The sequence below is a fragment of the Pleurodeles waltl genome, chromosome 12 (genome assembly GCF_031143425.1).
Source record: "Pleurodeles waltl isolate 20211129_DDA chromosome 12, aPleWal1.hap1.20221129, whole genome shotgun sequence".
Taxonomy (NCBI): domain Eukaryota; kingdom Metazoa; phylum Chordata; class Amphibia; order Caudata; family Salamandridae; genus Pleurodeles; species Pleurodeles waltl.
In genome coordinates, this window is record NC_090451.1 from 303,788,695 (window position 1) to 303,805,671 (window position 16,977).

At 42.7% G+C, this 16,977-nt stretch overlaps 1 protein-coding gene across 7 annotated transcripts in view; it reads right to left on the bottom strand.

Annotated features, from left to right (window-relative positions):
- FTO (FTO alpha-ketoglutarate dependent dioxygenase) overlaps window positions 1-16,977 on the bottom strand; it is a 1,516,554-nt gene that overhangs the window by 718,161 nt on the left and 781,416 nt on the right. Inside the window, exon 9 of one of the 7 annotated variants that reach the window (XM_069216313.1) lies at window positions 10,217-11,012. The exons of the other annotated variants lie outside the window; for them this stretch is intronic. Coding sequence (XP_069072414.1) covers window positions 10,994-11,012 — 19 coding nt within the window. The 3' untranslated portion in view covers window positions 10,217-10,993. Of the gene's footprint in view, window positions 1-10,216; window positions 11,013-16,977 lie in introns of those variants that run through there. 7 annotated transcript variants of the gene reach the window in all.

Consider the following 16,977-nt stretch of genomic DNA (forward strand, 5'->3'; position numbering starts at 1 on the left):
ATATGCATTTTTGGTATTGCTAGGTAGCTAGCATTCCATGGCAGACAGAGCTTATTTGGTCCCGGTAGGTATGCAGATGGTAGTGGTTGGGTTCCTTCCTGCTGTAGTACCTAGGCGATGGTATGTCACAGTGGTCCATACTGCGCAATGTTAGTCCCAAGGAGTGATTGTAATGTGTATGCCATCTGTGCTGTTATTGACCCTGTGCTCCCTTCCTTTCTCCCCCTCTCCTTTTGTCATTCTGTTCATTTGTGCATTAGCATCATCTGGCAAAGGAGCAAGGGCACCGGCGAGTGAGGGAGCTACAGCCCATGGGACCCAGGAGCAAAAACAACAGATGACGGATGGCATTCAGAACAAATCAAACATTCACTCTTAGTCACAGATCTGGGTTTAATCCATCAGTTTTTTTGCTTGCCATGCCACTCCAGTTTGGACCCAGACATATGCAAATCAGTCTTGATCCTGTTCCCCATGGGAACAGTCCAGCCCGAACTGCCAGGCCAGGTCCTCCCTGGACCAGAAAAAAGCATCCTGGGACCGGTTTCAGGGTATCACCCTTCATCAGCCAGGCTAGCTTGAATCTGATGGCATAGCAAGCACGGGACCCACGTCTGGGCATACCTGTCCCACTTGGGGCGACAAAAGCAAAAACAACAGATGATGGACAGAATGCAGAGCAAATCAAACATTCACCCCCAGTCACAGATCTGGGTTTAATCCATCAGTTTATTTTGCTTGCCATGCCATTCCAGTTTGGACCCAGCCATATTGTCGCCCCAACTGGGAAGGGTATGCCTAGACATGGGTCCCGTGCTCACAGCGCCACTTGAATTTAATAGAAGATTTAACAATTATTATGCTGATCAGTACTAAAGCCTGTGGCATACTAAACTTGGCACCAAGAACAAAACAGTTAACACATTGGAATAAAGATGCTAGAAACTGCAATTGTAAACTATAAAATGTATTAATCTACTGAAGATTAAACCATTGTATACACCAACAATTACAAACACTCTGATCATTATAAGAAAAAAATGCATGTTGCACACTGGATTTGATATTCTGAGCATGGCGTTCTGTGTTGTCTCCTGGTGTGCATGAGGCCTGGCGCGGCCATGCTGGATTGGAGAATGGATCATGGCAGGTCTGCGCAGAACAGAGAAAAGGCGCTTCAAGTGAACACATAACCAGGGTGCTCTGTTTAACAGAGTGGCACCCGGGATAAAATCTGTACACTTTTGCACATAAAAAGGCTATATATATTAGAAGACTGTAAGCATTTTGGCAGTTGAAGGACAGATGACATCATGCTGGCCCGGTTATTCATTCCTTTCAAACACTTCAGAGGCCATCCATGGATATCCATCAAGCTGGAACCCACAAATATTAATATTCCAAAGAGCTGAAGGGATGTTGGCTGCAGAAGGAGGAGTATGTTGCCTTTAGTGAAAATTAGATCAAGTTCCCTGGAACAAGTTCCATGGAACAATTTGTGGTCCCTGGTTCAAGAAATAATGAAAATAGTTTGGAGATCTGGCATCAGTGCACATGCCCACATGTGAGACAGTTACAGGTAGAAGGGTGTTCACACAAGTACTAGGACAAAGGAGCGGGAATAAGAGTGTTGATGGTTACCAGTAAGTAATCAAACCATTAAATCCTCATCCCCATCTCACTCCTTACTGTATGAGGATATATGTAAGCGGCATGCCTTCGCCACGATCCATCAAGAAACTTGCAACCACTGCACCAAGACACTGGCAGACATAAGGCAGTAATCAAACCCTCAGTGCCATTTGTCTATAAACTACAGCAAATTATAAATTACTTGTACGAATTTGTGTGAGGCACCTGACAGGATGGTGGGTTTGCAGCTGTTTACAGACGTGGAAATGAGCGACATCAGTAAATAAGCAAAATCATAGAAAGCCAGTATTTCTAGCCTTTATCTGTACATACTTAAACACTGCAAATACAAATACAAAACACTTTTAAATGTGTTAAAAGCTTTGGTAATTATCCATGGATACTAATTAAAGTAAACAAAGACAGAAAGGAAATGTTACAATAGAATACATAAAATTTTGCTTACAATCCTATTTAGTATCATGTGCAGGAAGACTAGACTCCTAATCCAACACCAAACCTCCATCCGCACTCTAACTCCTCTTCTTTAAGTATCCCTGTCCCTCCCAGTACCCACTGGTCCTCCACTCTAAGTGCTTTTATATTTCCCTAAAGAGGGCCATTTAATAATTATGGTACAGAGGGAGAGGAGCAGCAGAAAAGGCTGATGAGATGGGACACCAACAAGATTTATGACAGTAGTGCAGGCCACGGTAGTCCTTTAAAAACAGTTCCAAAATACTACAAACTCTCTTCCAGTGTTGCCAGATTTTTAGAACACACTCTAGCCCCAAGCAAACCAAAAGGAGCTCAATATTGTTATTCTAAAGGAGAGGCCTGGGTACCGCAATGCAGGCATTAAATGAAGAAAGTTGCTGGACCATCTTACAGAGATGGTAAGGTGAAGAATGTCTGCATCTGCTAACTGCTTCTTTGGTCTCTACTAAGTCCTCCCAGCAGCCCTGTGAAGTTTCCCAGGTCCATGCGAGGAGCTGCTCCAGTTGAAGTTTTTTTGGGGATCCTGGGACTCGTAGTCTTGTTTATTACATAATAAAACAAGACCACAAGCCCTGTAATTCAAAGACAAAGCCTGGACTGGACTATCACATCAGGCATAGACGTTGGAAAGTTGGCAGCTACTTTGCAGGGAGAGCCAGACAATGGAGAAGTACGAAGTAGTATTCCAAGGATGCCGTGTTGCAAGCCAGGAAAATGTTCCCTTGGACTGTTGGGGTACTACAATACAGCAATTATCAAGTATCAATGGGCCATTCAGGGCGTTGGGTTCTGGTGCCACTGCACCTGTTACACCAATTGTAGCTAAACCCCTGTAAGTAACCCCTTTCGTATCCACGTAACTTAGTCGCAATCAGGTGGGCAACAGGCTGTCACTCATTCAAGGAAATTCTACTTTACCTTTAGTTTTAAAACTGGCAAAACATGTTTCACAGTAGCATCTAGTACAATTGGCGGTACCAGTTATGGCACTTGGATTGCCCTTTGGAGAAATGCCTGTCTATCAAGATTTTCAAGTAGCTTGGAGCCAGGCTTCTAATGTCTTTAACCTCAGTAAGGCATTTTAGCTCTATGTGTATTTCACGCAAACTGGATAAACGTGAATGGAATTTAACAAAGTGATGGATGATTAGCCCAGTGTGTTAAACTAGGAATACTTTCATGCATAACAGATCACGGGTTTCAGTGCCAACAAAGTAGAGGGTTTTGAAAGGGGTCATAGCGACATGCTATTGCTCTATGTGAACAGTTTACTATTAACCTGAGAATCGTGCATAGAAGCTTCTGCAAATGCAGGTAAATAACGTAGGCAGGTTGGTGTGAAATGTGTGTGACAGAGCTGCTCTTTTAAGTGCTTCAGTCACACTTCAAACAGGGTGGCTCTGAGCTGACTGAGAATGTTACCAAAAACATTTCTAGCTCAATAGTCTACAAATAGCACAGTCATTTTAAAAATATTGCAGTATTTGGCAACCCGCACAAATCAACGCTTCCTCTCAGGGCACAAGTCTTAAAAAAAAAAAAAAAAAAAGAAGTCGGGGATGGACTAACCAAGTTAGGCAGTATGCAAGTGAGTGTTTGACATCACGGCGCGTGATATCTCAGTGTGTGACATCGCACGTGGCATTACAAGAAGTGGCATCACAACCCCTGACCTCACAGGAGGTGACATAAGATCTTAAGACCGCATATATGTTTAGTGGTTGTGACAAAATATTGACGCAACCCCGATGCAAAACTTGGGCCTTAACTGAAACCCTGCCACAGAGAAATTGGCAAAAAGGAGAAACGTGGCAGTAAATCAGTTCTGTTTAATTGGTTGCAATGTTTGTATTTTACAATATCTTATGGGGTTAAGGCACCTGCGGCAGAGATCTTTGTGTGCCAGCTAAATATCAGGGAATAATAATAATGTTAAGATAACTCTGAAGGATAACATATATGCTGGAGAGATCTGTGTTTTCCCTATTCTAGTTTTGAATCTAAGTAGCATAGAGGGTTAATATGTCTCCTGCAAAGCACATTATGTAGCACACAGATGACAGATTTTTATTTAATGTAAATAGATAAGTGGGTTACTGCTTCTAAAACAGAGATCATTTTGTTACTTGCAGCCCATGGATTGTAATCCTTCTAATATAGCACTGTGAGGTACGAAGGACATGGGGCTCCTACACCTTATAACTCTCACTGTTTTATGTAACACATCCTTTATATTGATGTACACACATGATTTATTGTCAATGTATAATCTGTACATGTGATGTAAGGCGTTCTGACCCTGCACTGGGATGAGTAGTGGCACTATTCATCCCAACGAGGTGTCAGAGCGCTTTACATCACATGTACACACGTAACAAAATAAATACCACTATTTTGCTTTATTTCTTTTATAGCGCTTTAGCACTACTGTAGTGCTAAAGCACTATAAAAGCAATAAAACAAAATAGTGGTATTTAAATTGGTATGTGTGTAAATACCTGGGCGACCAACACATTTTACATTCTTACAGTGTATGCATATCTTTTATGAACAGGGACTTAAAGTCAAAAACATTTCTGTACTAAGTACCTGTGCAGTGACAAGATGTGAGCCTTTGCTTTCCCTTCATTGCATCTAGGTGTGAGGCTCCTACTCCAACAAAAAGAGGTCTGATGGCCTCCTAACTGAAGCTTTTGTTATGGGTGAAGCTGGAATCTGATAGGCCCCCTGCACATGGCTGCTCGGAGCAAAATCAGACAACGTGCAGGCGCTGCTGAAAGTGTCCCGGTGTCAGAAAATTACACTGCGATGAGTCCAGCATATTTCTAGGAATTCAGGGAGAAGTAGGAAAGGAATGTGGCATTCCGCTAAAAGCAGCCAGCTTCGCAGCAGGGTAGACGGCATCTACCCTCTGAAAATAGAGGGTAGATGTCATCTACTCGCTTCTACCCTCAACTCAAGCCCTGGCACCATGCAGTAAGTGCCACGCTCACACTGTCTCACTGCGTGACCCTATAAGCCAGAGAGGGTCACCATTGAATCTATTGTTGCGATTGTCGAGACTCGTGTCTGCTTAATCAGCACCTCCATATGCTAGGAGGGGCAGTCGTTGTGAGGACAATTGCACCTGTGGAGTCGGAACCTAGGCCGGAAAGAACTGCAGCAACCACGTATGCTAGAAGGGGCTGTTGGTACCAACATTGCCAGAAGTTTAGGTTGATGTCTGGACAGAAGATTGCAGCTGTGTCCGGCGGGTCGAGCCTGCACACCAAGGCCTACCACTGACTGATCCCCCAGGGACCGTGAGGGATGCAGCAGAAAACGTCAAACCCTCGCTGGGTTCTAGTCGGGAGCTGGAGGATTGGATTCCTCCCCACCCTGGTGTGAGGAAGAGTGACTTACCTCATTTGTGCGGACTGGGAGCAGCTCCGAACACTGGGAAAATCTAGCAGTGCTACTTGAGAGAACGAGGGGGAGAGTGAGCTTGCACCTTCTGGGTGCTGCCACTTGTACTGCGAGCAGCCCAACTTCTCCTAACAGGACCATGACTTGTGAGCACCCACTTGCTGAATGCTTCCATGCTGCACGGGCAGGTAAGACTTGAACTGGGCCTGTTGGGCCCAGGGGCACTCACTACTGAAGGTGCTGCAGACTTCTGGCTAATTCCTAAAGAGTCAAAGGGGAACTCTTGAGTACAGCATTCTACTAAGCATTCCCTGAATGCAGCCACCAGTAAATGGGGAATAACCTTAACCACGTTCCAAGGAAGAGCGTGGGAGAGGGATTTTCCCTAATAAACTGTGGAACCCCAACCTCAGGGGATTGTGTTATTGCTTATGACTGTTGGTATTCCTTTGAATGTGTTGAGTTAGAAATAAAATATTCTATTTCTTATAAAAGTAAGTACTTGACTGGACATTGATTTCTTGGCAGTACTGTGTGAACTTTGAGTTATGAGTTGTGTTCATTCATCTACAGTCAAGCAGGAGCCTTTGACTGCCCATCCACAGCCACCACTGAGAATCAAGTGCAGAAGGGGTACTTGGCCCGGTTGCTCAGGATCCGTCGTAGGGCAGGCCACAGGTCCACCAGGACATTCCGGCATCACCAAGAAACTATAATCAAGACTACAAAGAATCCAGAATGCAGCATCCAGACTCATCCTAGACATCCCCGGACACAGCCACATTTCCTCCCACCTCAAGAGACCTACACTGGCTCCCAGCCAACAAGCTCGTCACATACAAGCTCCTGATCCACACCTACAAAGCACTACACAACATAGGACCGGCATACCGCAACCGCTGCCTCGCCTTCTATGTACCCAATAGACAGCTCTGTTCTTCCCTGCTCGTCCTCGTTGCCATTCCCAAGATTCAGTAAAGCACAGCACGAGGAACATCTTTCTCCGGCCTCGTAGCCAGGACATGGAACATGCTGTCTCTCAAACTCATGCAGACTGCATCACTGTAGCAGTTTAGGAAGGACCTCAAGACCTGGCTCTTCGACTGAGCAACACGCCTGCAAACAGTGCCTTGAGACCCTACGGATGATTAGCTGCACTTCAGAAATCACTGATTGATTGGAATAAAAGGCCTCAAACATCTTGGTTGGGCCCAGTAGCTTCTGTGTGCCCCATGGCCCTCTGAAAGGGGTTCTGAAATGCCTTTTATTTCCTAATGGTGTCTGATTGCTTGCATGCCTTAGCACGTTAAATCACAACCTGCTGGATTTGCCAGTGCTTGTTAAAAAATGCAAAAAGTTGCCAAGATCATTAAAGTCACAAAGTTGCGGACGTTTTAGTAAAAGGTTGAGTAGGTTCATGCACCCCTAGCTAAATTCTACGCCACTAGCTGATAGTGTTCTATCAAAAAATATACATACAAGGGCTTTGAGTCAGCCCACTTCATTCATACAGGTGCTCAAATGTAATTCACACTTAGCTACCACCCACACAGCATGCTGTGCATATTAATGGGTCAGCCCACTTCAGCTATTGCCTCTCTTGCATTCTGAGTGAAAGTTTTTTGCCTGATCACGTGCACATCCAAATAAAAAGAGGTGTTGTTCAGTGCCAGGGCTGGTGTGCCAATACAATACTTTGCCAATGCTTTTTTTCATTCCGTTTTTTAGGTTTTTAATCATTCAAGTGTATTTAACCTATGCCTTCAGGTTAAGAAATTAATAAACAATAATTGTTTGCACAAGCGTAATATTTTTCTTTGATGTGCCTTAAAACTAAAAAGGATTTCTACACCAGTTCTAGCATCATCGATCTAGTAAGAAGCAGCTATGTTCTATTGAAATTATATATTAGTTTGCATAATATAAAATATGTATTGAAAGCATTGTTTTGCTTTACTTTTTATTTTTTTTGACCTAGGATTGCAATATTTCTTTTTATTTTAACCATCATACCCGACTGTCAATGCCAGACCTACTGGCTATTCCAATATGTTTCTGTTTTGGAAACAATTTTTGTGGTCCTGATCCTGAGACACACTTGTAAATTTGGTGCTCTTTCAGAGATCCCTCTGCTGTGCCCTAAAAAAGGGAGAATAGGTTGGTTTCTATCACAATCCCCTGTAGTTTCAAGAAAGTAGCCCCTTCTCGCTGTGCACTGGCCTTGGTTTGTGGCAGCATTTATACATTTCTTAGGCACAGGCAGGGGTGATCTCTACTGGCCTACCCTGTAAATTACATCTGGTGGCAAAGGGAAGACTAGGCCTTCTCCTGTGTTTTTTTGTTGTTCGAAACATTTGTCTACATGATGTAAATCATGTTTTTGATACTGATAGCAAAATGTAGGAATGCGTTTAGATAGGAGAAGCCCCGCTTTCACTAGTGGTGCACTTATTAGTGTCACCCTTAGGAAACAGTAACCATCTAAATATTTTAGGCGTGGTGGTTTAAAACAGTAGAATGGATGGTACCCAAAGTCGACAACGTCACTCCCATCACCAAAGTCTTCAAAGTATCATGCTCTTTCTGCCCAGAGTTGCACAAGGAATAAACAAGATTTCCTGCCATAGCAGGCCCTGCAAGTGCCTGGCTGGTTTAAAATATTACGTAACCACCACTATACATTCTAGGATGATAGTAGGACTGCGTTCCCTAAAAAAACACTATAAAGGTTGCAGCTCTGTTCAATCTGGTTGTGGGATACACATAAGGTGATTGGTTGTATTTCCTGCCAAAAAGCCAGGACATGGACATATCCTCCAGCTTAATATCTTCCTGGGAGCAGATCTGCACGGACTCTGTTGCTTTGGAGCTGAATGTGGTATGTTTGAGTTGCTAGGATAGGAGCAAGCCTGAATGCCCTCCTAAAATTCTACTGACGTCCCCTGCTGACCTTGCCCACATCAACAACCCTAGTCTGCCTGCCCCAAGAGTATACAGACAGACACAGGGCCTTTAAGACCTGTCTACCCTTCACCAGGGACCAGAGGAAGGATGCATTAAGAAACTACACCTACAACTGGAGGTGAGGGGAGTGGTGACCTTGCCTGGAGATTATATGTCATTGTTGCACTCATTCGCTTGCATTGGCAGAGATCCAGTGCACATTTGGCCTGAGTGTCAATCAAAAGGAGATAAACCTGTATTGTTTTGTGATAGCACTTCAAGCCTGTGGATTTCCACCTGTTGTTGTGGTGCACTGTTACCCTTCATAATTGAGGTTGATCCCCCAAGTGAGGAGCCATTTGTTGAACGCCTGTACAGCACCCAATTAACCCAAAAATCAGAACGGTTATCTTCCTGGCTAGCTGAACTCACTTTCCAGAACTTTGAGACACTACGCATTTCCTCTGAGGGTTAATGATCAGTAGGATTGTGACTGGGAATGTTTTGTGACATTGATACAAAATACTTCAAGTTCGGCTGGAGTAATTACAATCAGTTAATGATCATGTACAGTTGTGAACACTGCTTAAACAATTCCATTATCGTAGTAATTGCAGAGTTATTCTTTTGTGAGTCTTTATTTTCAGGCGTTGCTGTATTGGGGTGCATTACTGCTGTATTGCATTTTTTAGGTTTCAGCTACAGACATCATTAGCAGTCTACTCACTAGAACTTTTGTTTCCAGTATACATAGAGTAGGGTTTGGATTAGTTAGCCTCTTTCTCATGCTTCGCTGGCTTTGTCATCTTTCTCGGTTGTCTGCTTTCCATTTAGTGGCTTTCTTTCTAATCTAGTGATTGTCCTGACCAGAGGCATTTCAGTCTGACAGTGTTCTAACTGGATAAACTGTTTCCTTGCAGTGCATACTTTAGGGATTGTATTTGAATTTGGGCACTCCATGGCAGTACATGAGCTTCCCAGCTCTCGCCTTTTTCTCCTTATAATGCACCTCCCGCCCACGTTTTCCCCCCAAAATTCCCCACCCTTTATACTTCCTTCCCCAATACTTGTCATGCTTCCCATGATGGTGTCCCTGTTTTTTTTTTTTTTTATGTATTTCTTCATGAAGGTCCGGCAGCTGCCAAGTGCTGCTGGGCCGCTCATGCACTTTTTGCGCTTTGTTCATACTTTTATTTTCTAATTTTCACCAGTTCAAATTTATCATTCGAACATTGCTGCCCTCTATATTACAGCAGTAAATTTAAGATGGCAATATGCATCATGAAGTACACACACCATGCATCATAATATAGGTGTCTTTATCTGAACAAGTATTGAGAGGAATGGAGGTGCGTGTCTCAAACACGCAAGGTGGCCATCTTGGAACGGGTTTCCTTTAATGGGAACCCATTCCAAATTTGCCGGCCATGCATGTGCATGCATCTTAACACACATGCTGGCTCAGACAAGCATTGGCGTAGCCACTGATTTAGCTATTTAAAGCTGAGATCTATTGGACTTGTCAATGTTTTTTACTATCTGACTTCAGTTTCTATGTAAACATATTTATTTTGTGAGATATCAATAAATGAATGCATACTAACACCTCTGGCCCAACATTCACATCTTCATTGCATCTGTAATAAAGGCTGAGAAAGCAAAATCATTTGTTTCAGTGCTTTAATACGGATGGACTGAAAGAGAGAGACAGGTGCAAGGAGAGGAAGGTACCTTGGCTGGTTGGAGTGTCTTCCCAATGCCTACTTTGGGTTCCCTATCACGGCACTTTCTACAAATCCTACTTTCCACATCACAGTAAATGTGTTTTTGGATAAGACTCACAAGTAGTGCATAGCATTTGTGGCATCTCCCTAAAACAAGCAGGAGAATGGGGCTCCCTAATCCACTAACAAATAGTAAAAAGCATAATTCGGTTTTGCCAACCCCCTGAATCCACTGGACGGTGGTACCACTGCACCTGTTATACTACGGCTAGGCAAGCCCTTGAAGGTAATAACCATACATTGCCCATTAATTTAAGGTGTAAGGTTTAACATGTGGGTAGCATTTACAAAATAGTGCTACTATTTTGCAAGCTAAAATTGTCCCTCGCTGCCCGTGGTCACTGAAATTATTTGCACTAAGGTTTCTGCACTAAACTAGCTGTGTCAGCAGGCAAAATGCAGGGCTTCCCTAAACGTACAAAGGGGAGGAGGCGGGAATGTCTCTTTTGTGGTAAAAAGGGCAAGCCCCTGAAAAGCAGAACCCACTGGTTGCATTTCATCGGTCCCGCCGCCATTATTCTACACAGCGCGAGACCCACTGATGCCTGAAGTGAGGCGTGCAAAGGGCTCTAAAGGAAAAAATAGGCACAGGTGAAAGAGCGAAGTGAAGAAAATCGGAGTGTTATAGGAAGTAAAAGGTAGTCTGGCAATGAGCAACTGAGCTCAGTTCAAAGGTCACGTAGGAGGTCTAACCTCGTTCACACCCAGCTGGACTGTTAGACCTTGCAACTTCATCGCGTTCCAGTGTTCCTATAAAAGTTGAAATAATTTATACGTCAACAATGGATTCAGAACAATTACCGAACCCAGCCCTCCCATCCGCCCCATCCCCCCCCCCCCCCCCACACACACACAATTTTGTTGTACAAGTATGCGACCAGAAACTGTTAACCCTTTCCTTCACAAAGCAAAATAATTTACAATCAGAAAACATCACTTCGCTTTAGGGCCAGTCAACTTACTTGTCTCTCTTACAAGTGCCTACTCGCTGGAAAACTAAAGTGTTTAAAAGATATGATGCGTATTTTAAACAAGCTCACTGACGAATACTTCTTACTATTTCTTTGATGGCCAAGGACTATGCTGGCTCTCTGCAGTATAAACTTTTTTTTTTTTAATTTAGAATCGCTTAAAACTGAATAATTACTCTAAGCAAAGTAGGTCTCCAGTTTTTGTTGAGGAAGTAACAGAACTAAAATAAAGGCACCGAAAGCTACCATCGCTATTCCGACACAAACGGCAGTCCACACCCTGGTATATATCCACAATATTTCGGAAAGTTGAAAAAATTTAAATATATTACAAAATTATCTATTGAACAGTGGTTAATTGAGATGTCTAGGTTGACACCCATACAGCCTGTGATCATTTAAGCCAAGAAAACCGATTTTTCAAAGATATCTGGGGAGACTGCTTTAAAACTAAGACTTTTGGGAAATAATGTGTAAATATAAAAAAAATGTTTTTTTAATTTCAGTTCAGAGCTAAATTACTTAGGTGTACTTTCAATAATTTAGTTTAGCATGTCACTTGTATTGGAAACCGTTTTAAAACTAAAAATAAATAAACAGAATTAGGAAATGCAGTTGCAATAACTTCACATAACATTTATGCACAAAGTAAAGCCTGCACAAGTGTCGCCGATGCACACTCTCAATAAAACAAAGCTCAGTGAAATGAAAGTTAAGCTTCCAACACAGAACTTTAATTACAGAGACCTTGGGCAAACAGCACATGGACTGCATCACCAATGTTTTAATGTATCATGTGAGTTCAGGTGGCAGACCCTAAATTGCTTTATGTTTTGCGATCTTAACAATAACATAGCTTAAACTGAAGTTTATTAAGTAGTTTGTATGTTTTTATACAACTGAATAGTATGTTAGCAAGCTAAAAAAAAACATGAAACCCCTTAATGAAGATTTCCCATTTATGCATTAGATTTTGGAATGACATACTGACCACAGTCAAAACAGATTCATCAAACGGAGCCAAGCAAATGACAAGCAATGTGCATAAATGTCCCTCTGAATTTAGGTTCGAACCATAACTACTGAATCACTAGTGTGGATTTTGTGATACATATATACATCGGTTGGCATATGGGTTTATGGTCATCTACTCAAATTTCATGGAGTAAATTATCATGTTATCATTTGTGGAGCAGGAATGTCCTCTGAAGGCTCTACAGTTGTGTACCCCTGCCGAGTGCCTGACTCTATATCTGTTATCATGCATTTTGAAGAAAACCCCTGCAAAGAGAACCACCGCAACCAGATCCGATGATGCAGATAAAGGACGCACATATGCTGTAGGATTTTGCTGTAAAGAAGCGGCAGTTCACTACCCCACTTCTGTTCTAGTCCCAAGCCCTCTATGTCCAAGGAATGGAATATTTATGCAAAGTACTGCTATGCAACCAGAGCTGGTGTCTGCCCAAGAGCTAACTAGAGTCTGGCCTTTTCTTGAAAAAGCTGTATGCCTGCCCTGAAGCACCTACAAGTATGCCTGCTGAGTGAAGGATGGAGCCTGCCAACCCTGCCAAAGCGGTGAGTGTCCAGGAACATGGAGATGCATCATTTCCCCAGTATCTGTGGGACACCCAGAGGCCGACAACTGAAGAAAGCATCTGTGGACTCCGGTATCAGTGGGCCTGCAGGGTCTCTATAGTGGTTCAGGCCAAAACCTAAAAAAATGAACCTGACATTGCAAGACCCAGGCTGTGATTGGTAGAGAACTGGTTTGTGCATGGCTGCTTCTTCGCCAGGGGATCAACCTATGCATGGCTGCAATATCGCCAAACACTTTGCCTGTGTGGTCGCTTTATACCTGGAAGAACAAGCATGTGCAAGAATTCACCAGTAGCCCTGTGCAGGGCCTCATCAACTTGTGTCGAAAAAGAATTTCCAACTCAACAGCTGATGGATGCGCAGCCCAAGAGCCATCGCTGAGCACCTCAAAGGAAGTTGCTGGCTGGCGCGCCACTGCTCAGAAGAGAGGGGCTCAACCACACCAAGGAAGGAGCAGGGAAATTACCCTGAGGACTGATCTACCATGTGTGGTAAGAAACTTAACATGAGCCATAAGTGACTTAGCACAAGCCCGTCAAGTAGAGAGAACTGCGGCTGAGCTAATCAAGATAATATATTTTAAACTGACAGCAGGGACCACCTAGAGGAGAGCGGAGAACAGGGGTGGGAGATAGAAGAGCAGCACCGCTTGATAGTGCCTTTGACACTAAATAGTATTGGGTTGTGATAGTGTCTAGTATTATGATTCAGTGCTCATTAAAGTACTTAATTTCTTTAAAGATAAGCACTGGGTTGGACATTTATTTATTGCACTGTCTCTGATTATGGAGCTCTGAGCTCAAGCACTCCCACACTACTTCCTTGAGAGGTTGTGACTGCTCATTATCGCTAGTACTGAGAACCAAGTGCTGAAGAGGTTATAATCGGCTCCGTTTGCAAAGCTGTAGTAGAAGGGACCCCAGGACATCAGAGACAGATTACCTCAACTTTAACAGACAAGGACCAGTAGCTCCTGCTTGCCATGTGGCCCCTTGAATAGGATCTGACAATCGCAGAACTGTTTTTTAATTTCTGATTGTGTTTATAGGTCCCAGTTGGTGCAGCTATTTAGACAGCAGAATTGTCTGTGTTATTTGCCACTGCACAGACATAATCCAATGTAAAAAAATACTTGTATTCTGCACCTGGATCCAATAAAAATAATTTGTAACTGATCAAGTCATATTTCCATCAGGGCAATCTGGTTCTATTGCTAACTTTGTCACCCGAAGCTTTGGATTCCAATTTTGGCTTCTGAACTTGACCAAAAATAGTGTGATCCTAGACAGTAATTTAAATTCACCATAAGGCGTGTTTACTAAAATATTGCACACCAGTTTACTAAAGATGCCAGAGGTACCATTCTACATGTGGCACAAAAACTACATCTTCATTTAGTCAAGGCTTTTACAGTAAAGCAAGAACACTTTTCATTCGGAGACTTGTAGTTCCGTACTTCTCATTATAGGTACACGTCACAACTTCTAAAGAGCTGTTAGTTAAAAAGCCAAGACTTGCTAAAGATGTCACAGATGACAGATTCGCTTGGCAGCTATAACAGTTGCACCCACTGCACAATCACAGATACACCTCCCAAGCCTCAACAGACTGGTTAGAAGCCTGAACCCAGACCTGCCACTTTATGCGGTCACTTTGCTTACCACTGGTAAAGGGCCACGTGATTTAGGATTATTATTACCCTGTGCATGTAAGAACTACCTTTGCTTGTACCTAAACCACCACTTAACAAAAACTTTAAATAATCAAATGTCACTATTTTGCGCTGTACAAATCTGTCACCCACTCATGCAATCGAAACCGTGCAATTGAATTTCTTCACATAAAATACAACTAAGGGGCATGCAAGGAATTTACAGTGAAGTTTTTTGTGACAGTAATTGTCCTACTCTTAGCTGTGAAAGTGGGCTGCAAATGCTGGTTCCAGAATTGCAAAACGCTCTGTGGAAACCAAAAAAAAAAAAATGTAGTTACCAATTTAAAATAAACAAGCGCCACGGTAGCCTGCTGGAATAAGGGCTCGGTTGCAGATTCCTCATCTGCCGCCATTATGTCTTAATTTATCTTTCTCCACATTCGGGGTCAGCGGTTCCACGGGCTCTGTGATTATTTTAAAATGTTTCTCCAAAGGCAGCAGGATGGCCGCGCGGAGCCAGATGGGCCCCTTCACACTTCATCTATCAAACCCAATACATTAGGGCTCCCTCTGCCTTACACGCCGCCGCAGTTAAACTCCCATGTAATTTGGTAATAATTTTCATTATCATATAGTGACCCCGCCAAGCCTACAGCCGTTTTGCACAGCGAGCACAAAATCCACAGCTGCTCCCTTTAGCTCCCGCTCACTAAGTGCTGGGCCGGCCATGCTTTATGAGCTGCAGGCTGACCTTTGGCGGGCAGAGGTCAAGATGGGGTCACTCCGGAGGGCTCGAGCGGCTTTTTAACAGCTATAACAATCTGTCCATCACACACTATCACGCAGGATAAACAAACCGAGGCCCGTGAAACCCTGGGCCATTTCTGTTAACACTTCGACCACATTGCTACTCTCTTTACCTGACGTCTTCTTGGACAAGTGCCACGCAGCACAGCCTCATTTACATATCAAGGGCACTTGCTTATAAGCTACTCTGTGAAAATGTAGCGAGAAGAATGTATTACGTACAACAGGAGAACAGCAATTACTATTTCAGTACATTCAAGTGGACCAGTTCCAAATTGTTTCAACTTGATCTTCTGAAGAAATATGGATTTTTAAACGTGTCCAACATTATATCAAATGGAGAAAACAAAAGCAATACTAGTGTTTAAATGAAAATATTAATTGAAACTAGACATTATTAACCAATGCTAAATAGAATCTTGTCAATAGCAGTCCACTAGGTGCCGAAAAACAACAAAAATAGGCAGTGGTACATTAAGGACCACAGACACAAAACAAAAGATGCAGAAGAGATAGATCATCAAGGGTCAATAGCAATTACAGCAACAACAACAAAAAACACACCAGGAAGGGGCTAAAAGAGTAAGAAAGATTTTGGTGATAACCTATTTTAATAAATGCTGTAAAGGAAATGTAATTTTATAAACTGTGGACTTAAGCATACATTATTTTTCAAATCTGTATGATGTATTTTTTGTGTGTTTTTGACGTAATATAACACTATCGAATCACGTGCACAAGGACATTCAGGGTAGGGCAGTAAAAGATAGTAAAGGGGATTTTTATGAAACGCACAGTGATGCCAGGCAGCTTGAGTTTACCTGAAGTCTTCCACATGATTTATCAATCTTGCAGATTATGACGTTGACATCTAATTAGGTTTAAAGGGACAAAATTATGTCAAACGCTAGAGAACCATTTTAAATTCTCCCAAACCCCTGCGAAACCTTAGAAAAAAATATCCAAACCTCCCCGATTTTACTAAACACTTTAGGACTGAGCGATGCATCTTGGGGTGATTACCAGAAATTAGGTCAATAAAAATTAGGCTTCTCTCCTGAAATCATTTCATTTAAAAAAAAATAAGTCTCTACTATAAGATAGAAGTTTCTGTAAACACCAACAAGGCGGTCAATAGCCTATACTCTCATCACTGACAGCATGAAGAGAGTTTCTGCGAACACAAATAGCGGGGCATAAATGCATTTTAACTGCAAGAGATGTAGAGCACGAATGAAAAACGCAGATCGCTCAAGCTGTGCTATGCGTGTTGCATTCTGGTACTTAAAGTTTTATTTGAACTGCAATGGTGGCACTACATATGCGTGTGCAAAGAAAAACAAACCGTCAAAACCTGTAGGTCTGGCTTTAGCTGCTGAGCTATTCGCTTTGCCTATACTTTTTACTCCTGAATGTTCTTTTAGCAAAGTATACTAAAGAGATTTAAAGATTTCCACTCAGGCATGAGCACGCACAAGTGGCCATATCTTCATGTTCTTTTGTCAGGGATGGCCCCATGCGTGCTAACACATGGACACGCACACGCGGCCATTTTGTGATTTCTTTTGTTAAGTCTAGCAAAAACCATTCAATGATGGTTGGTCATGCAAACAGATAAATGGGAACACATCTGCACACGTAGGCAACAGTTTTAGAGTAAGTTTATGCAAAAATCAAAAGTAAT